The sequence below is a fragment of the Manihot esculenta genome, chromosome 13 (genome assembly GCF_001659605.2).
Source record: "Manihot esculenta cultivar AM560-2 chromosome 13, M.esculenta_v8, whole genome shotgun sequence".
NCBI classification, from domain to species: domain Eukaryota; kingdom Viridiplantae; phylum Streptophyta; class Magnoliopsida; order Malpighiales; family Euphorbiaceae; genus Manihot; species Manihot esculenta.
The window spans coordinates 4,386,943-4,401,152 of NC_035173.2; the positions used below are offsets into that span (position 1 = coordinate 4,386,943).

The 14,210-nt window shown below is 29.6% G+C and overlaps 1 protein-coding gene across 1 annotated transcript; it reads left to right on the forward strand.

Annotated features, from left to right (window-relative positions):
• The first annotated feature begins 1,115 nt into the window (after positions 1-1,115).
• Positions 1,116-8,534, forward strand: LOC110629443 (serine/threonine-protein kinase 38-like). The gene is made up of 14 exons (XM_021776415.2): positions 1,116-1,348; positions 1,544-1,884; positions 2,075-2,249; positions 2,649-2,732; positions 2,807-3,048; positions 3,164-3,386; positions 3,736-3,815; positions 4,070-4,154; positions 5,322-5,453; positions 5,547-5,660; positions 5,762-5,809; positions 6,759-6,843; positions 7,864-7,920; positions 8,035-8,534. Exons 2-14 carry the CDS (start codon positions 1,658-1,660, stop codon positions 8,154-8,156), a joined length of 1,674 nt encoding a protein of 557 aa, XP_021632107.1. The 5' UTR covers positions 1,116-1,348; positions 1,544-1,657; the 3' UTR covers positions 8,157-8,534.
• The last annotated feature ends 5,676 nt before the right edge of the window (positions 8,535-14,210 follow it).

The following is a 14,210-nucleotide window of genomic DNA, read 5'->3' on the forward strand; positions in this document are numbered from 1 at the left end:
GAGAGAAAATTGAAAGGTCAAGGTCTTTCAACGGATGGTAATTAATTCAGAAGATAAAGGTTAGTTTTTTTTTTTTTTCAATGAATTAACGGTAAAATTAAATAGATGAAATGAAAAAAATAAATAAAAATATTTTAATAATTTTTTAAAAATATAAGAATTTATTTATAAATAATAATAATATTTAGAAATTAAATAATAAATTAAAAAAAAAAGTAAGAAGGGTGGTTCGCGCACTGTAGCACAGAATTAAAGGCGGAGGCGCGAGCGCCAAGCAAGCGGATGCGCGAGATCCAGTGCAGTGAAAGTGAAAGTGAAAATAAAGCTATCACTTTTATTTATTTATTTTTGTCTATTACAACATAGCATATGAAATTGGATGAAAATTATAATTTAGTACTTATATTTTTTAATGAAAAACAATTTAATCACTGAGATTATTAACAAAATAGTAATTATATTAAGTTCATTATGAAATAAATAGTTTTTTACTTCATATTTATTTTCACTTTTTAAAACATTTTTATTGAAATTTTAATATTTATATTTTATAATAATAAGATCCTTCAAAGTTGGTTTGGCTTATTTTATTTGTGACTATTTTATTAATTTAATAAAAATTAAATAACTGAATTATTTTTTATTTAAAAAAGTAGAGATCAAATTATAGTTTTTATCAAATATTGGAGACTATGAGAAACAATAAAAATATAAAAAAGCTTTTTTTTTACTCATTACTTGTTTAGAAAAAAAAAATACTCTAGGAAAATTAGTATTAGATTATAAGAGTAATTTTTTGTCAAAATTAAAGAAAAATAAATAGTAAATAGAAGAAACTATATTTCAATTTTTATAATTATTTAATTGCAATAAAAAATAATATATAAATTTATTATTTAAAAAGCTATTTGTTCACTTTTTTTAATATTTAAATAATAAAGGGAATTTTTTTTTTTGTGTTTGTTGATACTTTCCCTTTACTTTTTCACTTTTAAAATGTGTAAACATATTGTAATTGGAATTCTCACTTCAGTTCTTAAATTAAAATCAAAATTGAAAATTTCGAATAATAATAAAAAAAAAAGAAAAAAAAATCACTGAAGAACATGTAAAAGCTATATAAAATTGAAGGTCCAGGTCCAGCGGGGCTATATTCTTCGCATTTCAAAACCAGAGAAAATCGCGCGGGCATCAATAAGTACTCTTTTTCTAGTCTTCCATATTTTCTCTACATCCAAACACATCCCCTTCATCCTTATCGATCGTTCACTTTCCTTCCATTCACACGGCAAATAGCAACTCCGCTAATCTTATTGGCTGCTCCTTGATAATTCACACAAATTCTAAGGTTAATCCGATTTCGCTGCTTCTTCGTTTTGTTTTCCTTAGGATTTTTCATTTCGTTTTCTCCTTTTTTTTTTTTTTTTACATTTTCTTTGATTCCTGCAAATTCTACAATGTTATAGCCATTTGTTGGATTTCAGGCGTATTATGATCTATTAATTTTTAAATTGAGTTGTGGTTTTGTGCATTATATGTGCAGGATTTTGTCCTTTTTTTGGTTTTTGGTTGGGGGGTTTGAGAAGGAGGGGATGATGGATGATAGTGTTTGAGGAGGGAGGCTCTTTGTGTCTTCTGGTTAGTTTTGAGGTTTCAAATGGATTCGGCGAGGAGTTGGCTTCAGAAGTTACAGCCACGAGACAAGTTGAGGACTTCTTCTAGGAAGAAGAATAATACGTCTGATGATTGTAAAGATGACGCAAAATCTACAGATGATGAGGAAGCTCTTTCCAATACCACCAAGCAGAAAGTTGCTGCAGCCAAGCAGTATATTGAGAACCATTACAAGGAACAAATGAAGAATCTACAGGAGAGGAAGGAGCGGTATGCCTCCACTTCTTCTTTAAATGTACTTTTGTTAAGCTGGTAATGCTATTGTTATATTTTCCATGGTCCTGGAGTGCAGAATCTTTTAGGGATTGATTTCTTTTTTATATATAATTGGATGGTAGGATTGAATCTACGTAAGTGCTTAAGACTGAAGGAATTTTAATTTATGATTGAATTATAATAGACGAACCATACTGGAAAAGAAGTTGGCTGATGCTGATGTGTCTGAGGAAGATCAGAACAACTTACTTAAGTTTTTGGAGAAGAAAGAAACTGAATACATGCGCCTGCAGAGGCATAAAATGGGTGTTGATGACTTTGAATTATTGACAATGATCGGCAAGGGTGCATTTGGGGAGGTATACACCTTTCTTCCCCTTTTTTAGTGATTTTGCAAGGGTGCATTTGTGGAGGGATACACCATTTTTTTTTTGAAGTCAAATGTGCAAAGTATGGAATTCATTTGAACCAAACAGGGCGTTTGCTTCTTCTTCTTCTTTGTTTCCCAGAAAAGGAGTTGGCCCTGTTGAATTATTACAGACTTATGTTAGTTCCTGACAGTCAATATCTATCTTTTATCTCATTTATATGTTTTTATATATATAAGCTATTAATTTATTACATGTCTTTGACAATATGTTATTGCATCTGGGCTAAATTTACATTATTGACTTATCCAGGTCCAATTTTTATTTTTTCTTTTATGGCTCTTTTTGCCAGTAATTTCATAATTGACTCTAATTTTGGTCTCTGAGCAGGTTAGAGTTTGTAGAGAAAAGACAACTGGCCATGTGTATGCCATGAAAAAACTTAAGAAATCAGAGATGCTTCGCAGAGGCCAGGTATGCGATTATCTCCCTGCTGAGATTAACACCAAGTTTTGGCAGTATTCATGGTAAGTTTGCTGTTCTTTAAGGTTGAGCATGTCAGAGCTGAAAGGAATCTACTAGCAGAGGTTGACAGCAATTGTATTGTGAAACTATATTGCTCTTTTCAAGATGAAGAATTTCTGTATCTTATCATGGAATATCTTCCTGGTGGGGATATGATGACTTTACTTATGAGAAAAGATACATTGACAGAAGATGAAGCTAGATTTTATGTAGCGGAAACAGTATTAGCTATTGAATCTATCCACAAACACAATTACATTCACAGGTTTGTTGTTAAAGATAATAATGTGCCAATTCCCTTTTGTGTGCTTGACAAATATGATTTTATTGGACTATAAATCACTGTTCTTTAATAAAATTTGTTTTGATCATTTCTATAGGGATATCAAGCCTGACAACTTGCTGCTTGATAGATATGGACACTTGAGGCTATCTGATTTTGGACTGTGTAAACCATTAGACTGCAGCACCATCCAAGAAGGGGATTTTTCAGTAGTGAACAATCCTGTTAATGGGAGTGGACAGAATGAAGAAAGGCCAGCAGCTCCAAAGCGCACACAACAGGAGCAACTACAACATTGGCAGAAGAACAGAAGGATGCTTGTAAGTTGCAGGATGCTATGCATCTGAATTCTGTTTATGTGCATATGCAATTTTTCATTTTCTCATTTCATCAATGTGCATTTAGATTATATTGGCAATTTGGCACTTTTAAGTGGATGGCTTATTTTCTCGATTGCATTATCTTTTTCTTGGTCATTTGAGACATGTCATCTTCAATGAAAATGTTTGTTGTGCTGTTTACTTATCAGAGAAATGGCACAACGGAGTATATTGTAAATGAGAATTGCATTTCTTCTCCAATTTGTGTAAAATGGGGGATGTGATTATTCATATTGCTTCCCCTTGCCCCGTCTGCCCTCCCTTAATTATCAATATGTGGCCATTGCAGGCTTATTCCACTGTTGGTACGCCTGACTATATTGCTCCAGAAGTACTGCTGAAGAAAGGTTATGCGATGGAATGTGATTGGTGAGCACTTATGCAAATTTACTGATGGGCCATTTGGATCTGTTATTGCAATTACTTTTATAGTGATTTTGTGTTCTGTTTCATTTTTAAAATTAAATTCAGTTGGATGTGATGGCAACTGAATATGGTCTTCAAATGTTATTGGCCACAAAGAATCATTAGTTGCTAATCTCTATCAGATGTCTATAGATGTCCTATTTTTTTTTCCAACAATTTATGCTTGTGGGGCTAACGGTTATTTATTATGAACACAGGTGGTCACTTGGTGCTATTATGTATGAAATGCTTGTGGGATACCCACCTTTTTATTCAGATGATCCTATGTCAACCTGTAGGAAGGTAGAGTGAGGCATTGCTAATTTCCTCTTCCATTTTCATCCTAAATCTTATGACATTTTATTTAATCTGTGCATATTTGCAGTTCCTTTGAATGATAGCAAGGCTTTATGCAGCATTATGTCATTGATATTTGATTCATACACATGCACATTTACTTCAATATTGAAATAGTCTCTAGGTTATTTACTTGCCTAATTGGAGAGTGATTGATTGCAATCATCAGGTAGAATCTGGAAGTAATTGCCTCCAATGCACAATAGGAGACCACTATGGAATCAACTTTGCTCTTATAGATTCCTTAGATTGTATATTTATCAGTGTGACATTTGTAAGCATGCTTTGCTTTTTCTTGCCTGCATCCTTGCTTTAACGGTAATTAGATTCTTAGAATAAACTGGCTTTAGTAGTTATTGGTGGCTGATTTTGAACAGAATAAGGATTTAAAATTACTACTTATAAGCTTGCATCATTTATGAATTGTATACTATAAGACATGGTCTTTGCAAAAAGGAGCATCTGGTTGCATGCATATCATAGTTGATCTCTGCATTTAGTTTCTTTCCCCTTCTTTCTCAGAGTTCATCTTTAGTCTCTTATACTCATGGTTGTATATTCATAGTAGATAATTGTTTTTTTTTTCTAATTCTACCTGCCTAGATAATGCTTTAGCTTGTAAGCCTTTTGACAGAATTTTCGAGTCTCACCATGAGGCTTTACTGAAACTTGCTATGGATTAAGAGAAATATTTGTGAGCCTTAGTTTTTAAGGTAATTGGACAAGTGAGTCAGGAGCTTGTATTCTGACGCATCCCTTGAACCCAAAAAGTGAGTTGCTCTTCAGTGGGTTTACTCTAGTTAAATATTGGATGTTCCATAGAGATTTAGCCCAAAGGATACACCCATGTTCTTTTTAGTGTCATAAGTGATGCTTTGGAAGTATTATTTTTTTGGTGTTCCCTATAGTTTCGTGCCGCATCCCCCATTTATGTACTTAATTATATCTTAGATATTTATTAACACCTTATCGAAATTACACTTTAAATATGGACTGATGCAGTCATATTTCATAGTTACTTTTGATCTCTGAAAATAGACTAAAAATAACATTTAAAAAAGGAAATAATAGAAGATCTTAATTAGTTTTGTACGATTGTTGCTTTTTATGTAGATAGTAAATTGGAGGACTCATTTAAAATTTCCGGAAGAAGCAAAACTATCTCCAGAGGCAAAAGATGTTATTAGCAAACTCTTGTGCAACGTTAACCAGAGATTGGGATCAAAAGGCGCAGATGAAATAAAGGTGTTGTATGGTGTGTCCTTTTCTGAATACTTGAATTTGTCGGATAAGCCAGTAGCAAAAATAAGGAATTACCTTTTGCTTCTATTTTTGCAGGATCATCCATTTTTTAATGGTACTGAATGGGATAAGCTTTATCGGATGGAAGCTGCATTTATCCCTGAGGTCAAGGATGAGCTGGATACTCAAAATTTTGAAAAGTTTGAAGAGGTAGTTATATGTTTCCTTTTCTCATGGAATTTATGAACAACATTGTCAGGGCACATATGCTCATTATGCACGTCTTCTTTCTGCTTCCTTATTCTCGGCAGGCTGAGAACCAGTCTCAAACTACCACAAAAACTGGTCCATGGAGAAAGGTCAGTGACATACTTACGTTGCCTTAGTTGTTTTTAATCGCCTTGCATGTGGCATTATTGTCTGCATTATATCAACTTCTATTGTTCACTTCAGCTGTGAAGTAATGTTGATTACTTCAAAATCTTATTTTGCTTTTCAATGAAATTTGTTGTTTTGATGCTGAGGCTATAAAATTGAAGTTGCTCCGTTACTGTAGTAGTTTTCCTTCCAAGTTCTACATTAGTTATGTTCATGAGCTCGCACCTTTGGTGAGGATTGTAGTTGATAGCTTGCAATCTTTGCAGATACATCTAGAGTTATATATGTTCCTTTCCTCTTTTTCTCACCTTCTTTTTTTTATTTGTTTATATATATGTGGCTTGGATGATAGCATAAGAGTTATGGCTAAGGATTTTGAGCTTTAGCTATTCCATACAATAATTAGTCTTCATTTAGTATTTGGAATCGCCATCCTTATTTCTATCCAATTCCATGTTTATTTCATGAACCAAATGAATCCTTCATTTATATTGCTGGTCTACTAAATGATATATAGTGGAAAATGCACCGAAATTGGTTTGTATGATGTTTAATGTGTTTTAATGCTTGGTTGAGGTGTGAGGGTCTGGTAACATGTGTCCCCAAGGTTAATCACTGTTGGAAATTTGAGTACTCTGAAGTGGGGAGCTTGTTTTCTTTAGATTTACACTGAATTGAATATTAATGCGTCCCTGTTGAAGAACTTGTTTATTGCCTGCTTGCTTCCCAGTGATGTGAGCACAATGCAAAAAGAAGTATAACAGTTTTTGCTTAGATCTTTTTTTGTTATCACAGTTATCTTATTCCTATTTGGTTGCATGAGGAGTCACACATGGTGTTTTAAATGTTTTCTCTATGTCTTTCTCTCTCTCTCCGTTTTTCCTGTTGTCTTTTATTTTCTTCTCACATTCTGAACCTTCTATTCTGCAGATGCTCTCATCTAAAGATATCAATTTTGTGGGCTACACATACAAGAACTTTGAAATTGTGAATGATTATCAAGTGCCTGGAATGGGTAATCTCGCCCTTTCATATGCACATAAGAACATTTTTTACTTGCATGAAACTGCTTTATCATGCATTCACTTTCAATATACAAGTGTTCACTATATACATGTATGCGTGGGGTCTGCTTATGAGACTAGTACATACGAGGATTTGGAGCATTCCCTTGTTCTTGTGCTTGGAGCCTTGAGCACATTACTTAGAAAAATGGGAAAATTTTACTAATCTTTTCATGTATAAAAGCTTAACCATGCATCTAATATTTGCTTAAATGGATTCTTTGTTTTTAACATGTTATATGCCTAATAAACGTTGCAAGAAACATTCTGTTCTTACTTTAAAATGGACCTTATGTATTTCTGGAATTTTGAAGTTAAAATTTTTGTTTGATTGATATCCGATGCCCATCTTCTGCCGAGTTGTAAAACACTGATCAAATGCTGTCTTTTTTGCTCTTTTGAAGACGCAAATACATTTGAGCAGGATAATGTAGCCCTACGTAATTTCAATTCATTGAATTGTGCGGCTGTAGTTTACTGTAGTATTGTCATTCTGATCTCAAATAGGACTCGTCAAATTTTGCACTACTCTCTTAAGTAGCAGATGAAGTGCAAATTCCTTACTGAAATGAATGCATGCATCAAATATGGGGTCCTCGCCAACTTGGCGTGAACCTTAAATACAACACTTTACCAAGGATTACGTAAAAAGAATTCAAATTTCTGCATTGATTTCCTGAACTGTCCTGCTTGCATCTCTTTATAAGAAAACTGCAAAAATATTTTCAAAAGGTTAAGTTCATGTCTTATAACAAGTACTTTGAAATACAAATGAAATGGGCAAAGCAATTGTTGGCCATGAAGATTACCAATTTTGCATGCTCTGATGGTTTATAGAAAATACTTGAAAAATGTTAGGTTCATATTTTTGTCCTTTGTTTAATTTAGCTAGTTTGTTTTGTTTTATTGTTCTTAGGTATTATCAGTATAGAATCCTATTTTTGACGATTGGTCTTCTTTTCCCCTCACAGCTGACTTGAAGAAGAAAAACACCAAACCAAAGAGGCCGTCAGTGAAGTCGCTTTTTGGTAGGCCGAGTTCCCCATGATTTTGCTTGGAAGAATGCGTTTTGGCCTTTATTTACATCATCCATCTTCTTGGCATCTTGTTTCTCATACCTTTTTGTTCCTTTACCTGAACAGATACAGAGTCGGAGACATCGGAATCATCAGATACTACTAGTGAACAATCTGTTCAAGGGAGTTTTCTGAATCTCTTGCCTCCCCAACTAGAAGTATCTGAAAAGCAGAAGGATTCCATCTAACCCTGCCAATCTCTTTATACCGTCTAAGGAGGAGCTCTGTCCGATTAACCATCTGAAATTTGACGTCCAATTATTAAAATTATCATTCTTAATGCTTCTCCTCGCATTTTGATACGTGGCTCTACTGACAGTTGCGCAGAGTTTGGAATGCCCAATCTTTTAGGAAGTGCTGGGTTTTGAAGCAGCAACTTAGATTTCACACGGCTGGGGAAATGGTTCTGTAAGTTTTCTGGTTTATAAAGATGAAAACGAGACAGGACAAGGCAGTAGATAACTAATTCATTTACAGTCGGAATGTAATATATTTATTTTCTTTACCGCTGGCTACAAAATGTTGTACAAAATACACTCCTTTTAACTCATACCATCCACTTAGTTACGTGCTTTTCCAATTGATGATAGCTAAAAACAACTGCATATGAGGTGAAAGTCAAAATCAATAATATTACAATAATAATTATTTGCGTCATTAAATTAACATGTTAAATGTTGTGGAAAGCCTAACTGCAGAAGGGATCATTCCTAATTATTCAGTTCTCCTTGGAATTAATGACAGGCAAATCATCAAAGTTGAAGCACTGTACTCTGAGAATGGTGTTAAATTAGAAACCTTTTCGACTTGAGTATACCTAGTGATGATAGACAGTGGAAGATAAATATACCTGACGAAATAATATATTTAAATGTTGGACTCATTTTTTTTATTATTATTTAATTTTTATAATATATAAAATGTTTGTCGATACTCTTTAACACTTAATTCTGAAAATACTTTATAAAGTTTAATATCATAGTTTATAAAATTTAGATATTAAACTGTAACAAAATAAAAAGCAAAAAAAATGTATTTGAAGTTATTATTATTATTATTATTATTATTATTATTATATATCAAGACAATCCAAGAACTTGTTGGATTACCAACTGATTGTAAAATATAACTATTTCTAATTGCAAAATTATCATGTAGTGTTATCATTTAGTGATGCCTTTTAAAAAAGAGAAAAGGACTTGCATAACATTTGAAAGAATTAAAAAAGAAAAGAAAAGGATCATCATTAGTTACTATAATTAGATTATACATCATATATACAGGATATATATCAATCATGGCATTTCTGGGTTGAAGTAGGGCAAGCAGAAACTTCTCAGAGCAAAAAACTACATTATTTAATTTTCTTTATTATACTAACTTTTTATAAAGTATGATATTTTTTTCCTTGCAAAACAAGTAACTTATATAAATTAAATTTAGTAAATTGCACTTATTGAGTTAAGTGCAGTGGAAGTTACTAATCAAGTCATCACCCATGCAACACCAGAAACTTTCAGCACATCATCCATTGCGTCACACGCTCATGAATTTACGCTTCTTATTAGGTTTATTAATTTAGTAATTAACTATTCATTAATTAATTAATAAGATAATTAAAGCTCCTTAAGTTAACAAGTCATAAATGATGTTATCACTACCAAACTGACGTGTAGTTAGGCTTATACGCCTGGCTATGCCGGCCATGCTCTTACATTAATAAAATATTTCAAAATAGATTTTGTTAAACAAATTATTCGTTTGACCAGGTACATCTGTTATGTTAATAATAAGAATTTCGTGTTTTATAATTTAAGAAAAATTTTAATTTTTATGGGTGAATATAAACATATTAACATATTGATATGACTGGATACTAATTAAAAATCTTAACACGTTGATTGCATTCTATTAGTTCTGCTTAGGACATGTTCGTGACTCATATATATGTTGTCCATCTAAACTAGGTTAAAAGAAACTCAATTACATAGATCATTCAGTCTTGGATACACGGCACTCAGACCTTATAGACTTGCCCGTTATGAGCAAACCCTGCCTATTTTTGTATGATCGTTAACCGTTGTTACCCCACAATCATTAGAACCCTTACAAGTTTGTAATTCCTTATCAACAATTTAATAAATTTCAAAATCTAAATAAATATAAAACACTCAAACTACTTCTTGCTTATAATTACACTTGTCTATTTCAATCAAATACCGACTTGAACACGTTGATTTAGGTGAAAGACTAAAGTTTAACTCTCTTTTTCCTTTATTATAATTGAACTTGAAAAGGAGGGAGCAATCGAAGTTAATAATCATAGCTGCTGCTACTTTGTCCAAGCAAATATTATAAAGACAAAATTAATTGCTATAAATGGTATCTCCACTATCAAATGATTTGTGATTAATCTCCCTTTATCAGCGATACTTCAATTTTTCTTTAAGCAAAACTGACGTCTCTTTACATGTTATGACTTATAAAGTTTTTAGACGAGTGATGTAAAGAATCTTTCTGTAATTTCAGGCAATAGATTTTCTTTTATCATTGCGGGCTATTTATACAATATAACCTCTGTTTTTTATTTAAATTTACTGTTCCATCAAAATTAAATTTTATAATATTTTTCGGAGGAGGACAAGATTTATGAACTGCTGCAGTAGGTTTTATTGTGCCAAAAGAAACTTTTCAAATTAGTTATGGCATTGTTCAAGATTAATTAGTGCTCGTATTTGTAATCAATTCCATAATTAACATTTCTGATGTTGATTATTTTGTTTATTATGGTCACTTAGTGCAGTATTATTGCCATGATTAATAAGCTTGATATAAAGCAATTATTTCTTTTTAAGATTCTTTTATGAATGATTATCATACGTTATGATGACCTTTGAATTATACATATATATATATATATATATATGCATGTAGCTAAGGAGGTAGGACCCACATCAAATGAATAATCCACATCCACATGTACCAATGATATTCATGTTTATTCGCGCAACTCACAAAATGCACTTACCATATTGAGTAGAGTACAACGGTATTCGATTTAAATCGAAAAAATTGACCGAATCGAATTAATTTCAAAATTCAGTTCGGTTTTTTATTCAATTCAGTTTGATTCAATTTTTAATTTTAAAAATTTTGATTATTTTAGTTCGTTTTGATTTTAATAAAAAAAAATCAAAAAATCGAATCAAACCAATTAATGATAATAATATGTTATTTTTGATAATATAAATAAATTAAATTATATTAAGATTAAAATATTTTAATTAAATTTTAAAATATTAAAAATAAAGTATAAAAATAAAAATTTTATTAAAAATCAAAACCGATTAAATCGAACCGAATCAGACCGATTCAATTCTATTTGATTTCTGATTAAAATCAATTCGATTCGATTTTTATAAATAGTAAAATTTCGATTTTCAATTTATTTGGTTCAGTTTAATTTTGAATCGAACCGACCGATGTATGATAAATATATACTTATAACTTTTATATTATTTTATATTAATTAAAATTTAATTAATTAAATATAAAAATAATAATAATTTAATATAAATTAATTATATTATCGATAATTTATAAAAAAATAAAAAAACAATTTGACCTGTACTCAAAATTTTACGAATCAAAATTTAAATTTTTATAAAATAATAAAATTATAATTTTTTAGAATTGCATATTAAAAAATAATTAATATGTAATATATTATTATTTTTTAATATATCCTTCATAAAAATATTACATATTAATTATTTTTTAATTCACACAAAATAAAATTAAATATATATTTTTTGTAGGATTAGATATAATAAAAAAATATTGGAAAAAAGAAGGTTAAGCAATTGAAAATATTAAGGTGTATTATTCTCTTTGGGTAGATATGAACTTTCCAAAACCAGACAAGTTCAGATGTTTGTCTTACAGTTGATACAAACATTCAAATATAAATCATTACCAGAAATAATATTGAAAAGATAAGAAATTAAATTAAAATTAAATATTTAATTAAATTAAACTAAGCATTTAATTGTTTAGTAGTTATTAACAAATATTGCCACACTCTTAATTTAATGAATTTTGGGAAAATATTTTAAGCACTTTTCATAAAAAGCTGTATCATATATTATTTTTTAATTATTTGACACTAATTTGCTCCTTTTTTAGTAAATTATGTATTTTTTCAGCTAAAGTTATCAAAGACACTTATTTCCCTTTTCTTTCCTAATTTTTTAATTTTTAAAATTTTAATATTTTCAATATTTAGGATTTTACTTTATTTATAAATAATTTTAAATTTTTATGCTATATGGTGTCACATTATTTAACTGATGTGATGATATGTTTAAATTTTTCACAATTATTCATATATTTTTATATTATATCCACATTTTTTATTAATTTTATTAAATTATTAGGTTTAATTTTAAAATTTTTAATTTTATCTATCACTTATTTTGAAGGAATGGAGGAGACATTTTAGAGAAAAATTCGGAACAATTCAGAACAATTCAGAGGAATTCTGAAATAAAAGTTAAAAATATAGAGTAGGCCCGTATTTTGATGTTGCCCTATATTTTTACATTTTGCTCCGTGTTTTTCTCTTAACAATAGATTTTGAGGCCGAATCATCCCTTACAAGACAGTAGACCTGTTTTGTCATGATCTACTTGTGTTTTGCTATTTTTCATGCATTCTGTCTCATATTTTTGCTATAAATTCAAATTCTCTTGCTATGCATTACGAGTCTCAAAATGGTATAAATATGAGAGACTAAATAATTTAAATTTAAATTCTCTATCATATATTAGGAGTCTCAAGAGCATATATATAAGAGAAATTAAATGACTTTTTGTCCACCCTTAAACATATATACGGCATAAATCGTGAATAATTGAAGAAGTAATATTTGGAAGAGAAATACATACATATAAATTTTTTTTTTCGTTTTTCACAATTATTTTAGAATAATTTTTTGATAATTTCTCAAAAAATTTTATTGTTAAATTCTTGAATATGAACAACTAAATTTTGTTTTGCTAGAAAAATTGATGTAACTTGAATTATTTATTGTTTTTTAATTATTTTACTAATCTATTATTTAATTTTTGAAATGAATGTTTGATGTAAGTTTGAATTATTTATTCTCTTTAATTATTTTATTAATTTATTATTCAATTCTTAAAATTAATGTTTTTAATATCTATGAGATACTTGAATGATTTTGTCCTAAAATTAATATTAAAAGAGAATGTTTTAGGACTAAATCATAAATTGAATAATACAGTAATATTAATTAAATTAAAAGTGAAGATTTGATTGATAAAATAATCACAGTATTTATAAAATTAATTAGAGAATTATCAGATTATTAAAAAATAAGTAATAACTTTTTAATTAATTAATTTAATTTTATTTAAAAGAAAAGTCAATCCACTTAAAGTTATTTACTTCAAATTCAATAATTAAAATTGAATTGTCAACTAAATAGATTAATTGAATAAAATCAAGTGAAGATTATGTAAAAAAAATAACGACTTATGTATAAATATGTTACTCATATTTATTTATTATACCATATAATCACTTTACATAATTTTGTCATGAAATTTCTAAAACATCATGTCATCATAATTTTTTATATTTGTGTGTTAATTTATTTAAAATCTATAATTAAGATATTAAATAAATCTCATATTCATATGATAATTAAAAAATATTTTACATAAAACTGTTGTACATGCAATGGTATCGTAAAATCAGAGAACAACGGAATTTAGGGGAAATTTCAAATACCATTCTTATGGACAAATGGAGAAAATAATATTTTATTTATTTATTTATAGTGACTCTAAATTTATTATAATAAGTAATATGGGATTTAGATTTTAGATTTATCCCTTTAAAGTTGAGAGTTTTAATAATAATAATAAAAAACTTAAAAACAGTAACGTAAATATATCTAAATTAAAGGATCACCATTAATGATTTGAAATTCAGAAAAAATAGGATATACAATGATTGAGTAAGTTTGATCTGAGAGAGAAATGTGCTCCTCTCCTTTTATTCTTTTATTTTGTCTGCTAATAACGTCCAACGGCCTTGCTGCTTGGGCCATTTGTCTCTGACATACGGATACATATGTACAAAAGTGTCAGACATCCATTCCATACTGAACGGCCATTTAATTTTTCCCCTGACGCGTGCGTGAACAGATCTATTAG

Bases quoted from the DNA above. Each gene is read 5' to 3' on its own strand.
- LOC110629443 (XM_021776415.2), top strand. From the start codon at position 1,658: ATGGATTCGGCGAGGAGTTGGCTTCAGAAGTTACAGCCACGAGACAAG. The intron at 1,885-2,074 runs GTATGCCTCCAC...GAATTATAATAG, and splicing joins CTACAGGAGAGGAAGGAGCG to ACGAACCATACTGGAAAAGA. The intron at 3,387-3,735 runs GTAAGTTGCAGG...TGGCCATTGCAG, and splicing joins AGAAGAACAGAAGGATGCTT to GCTTATTCCACTGTTGGTAC.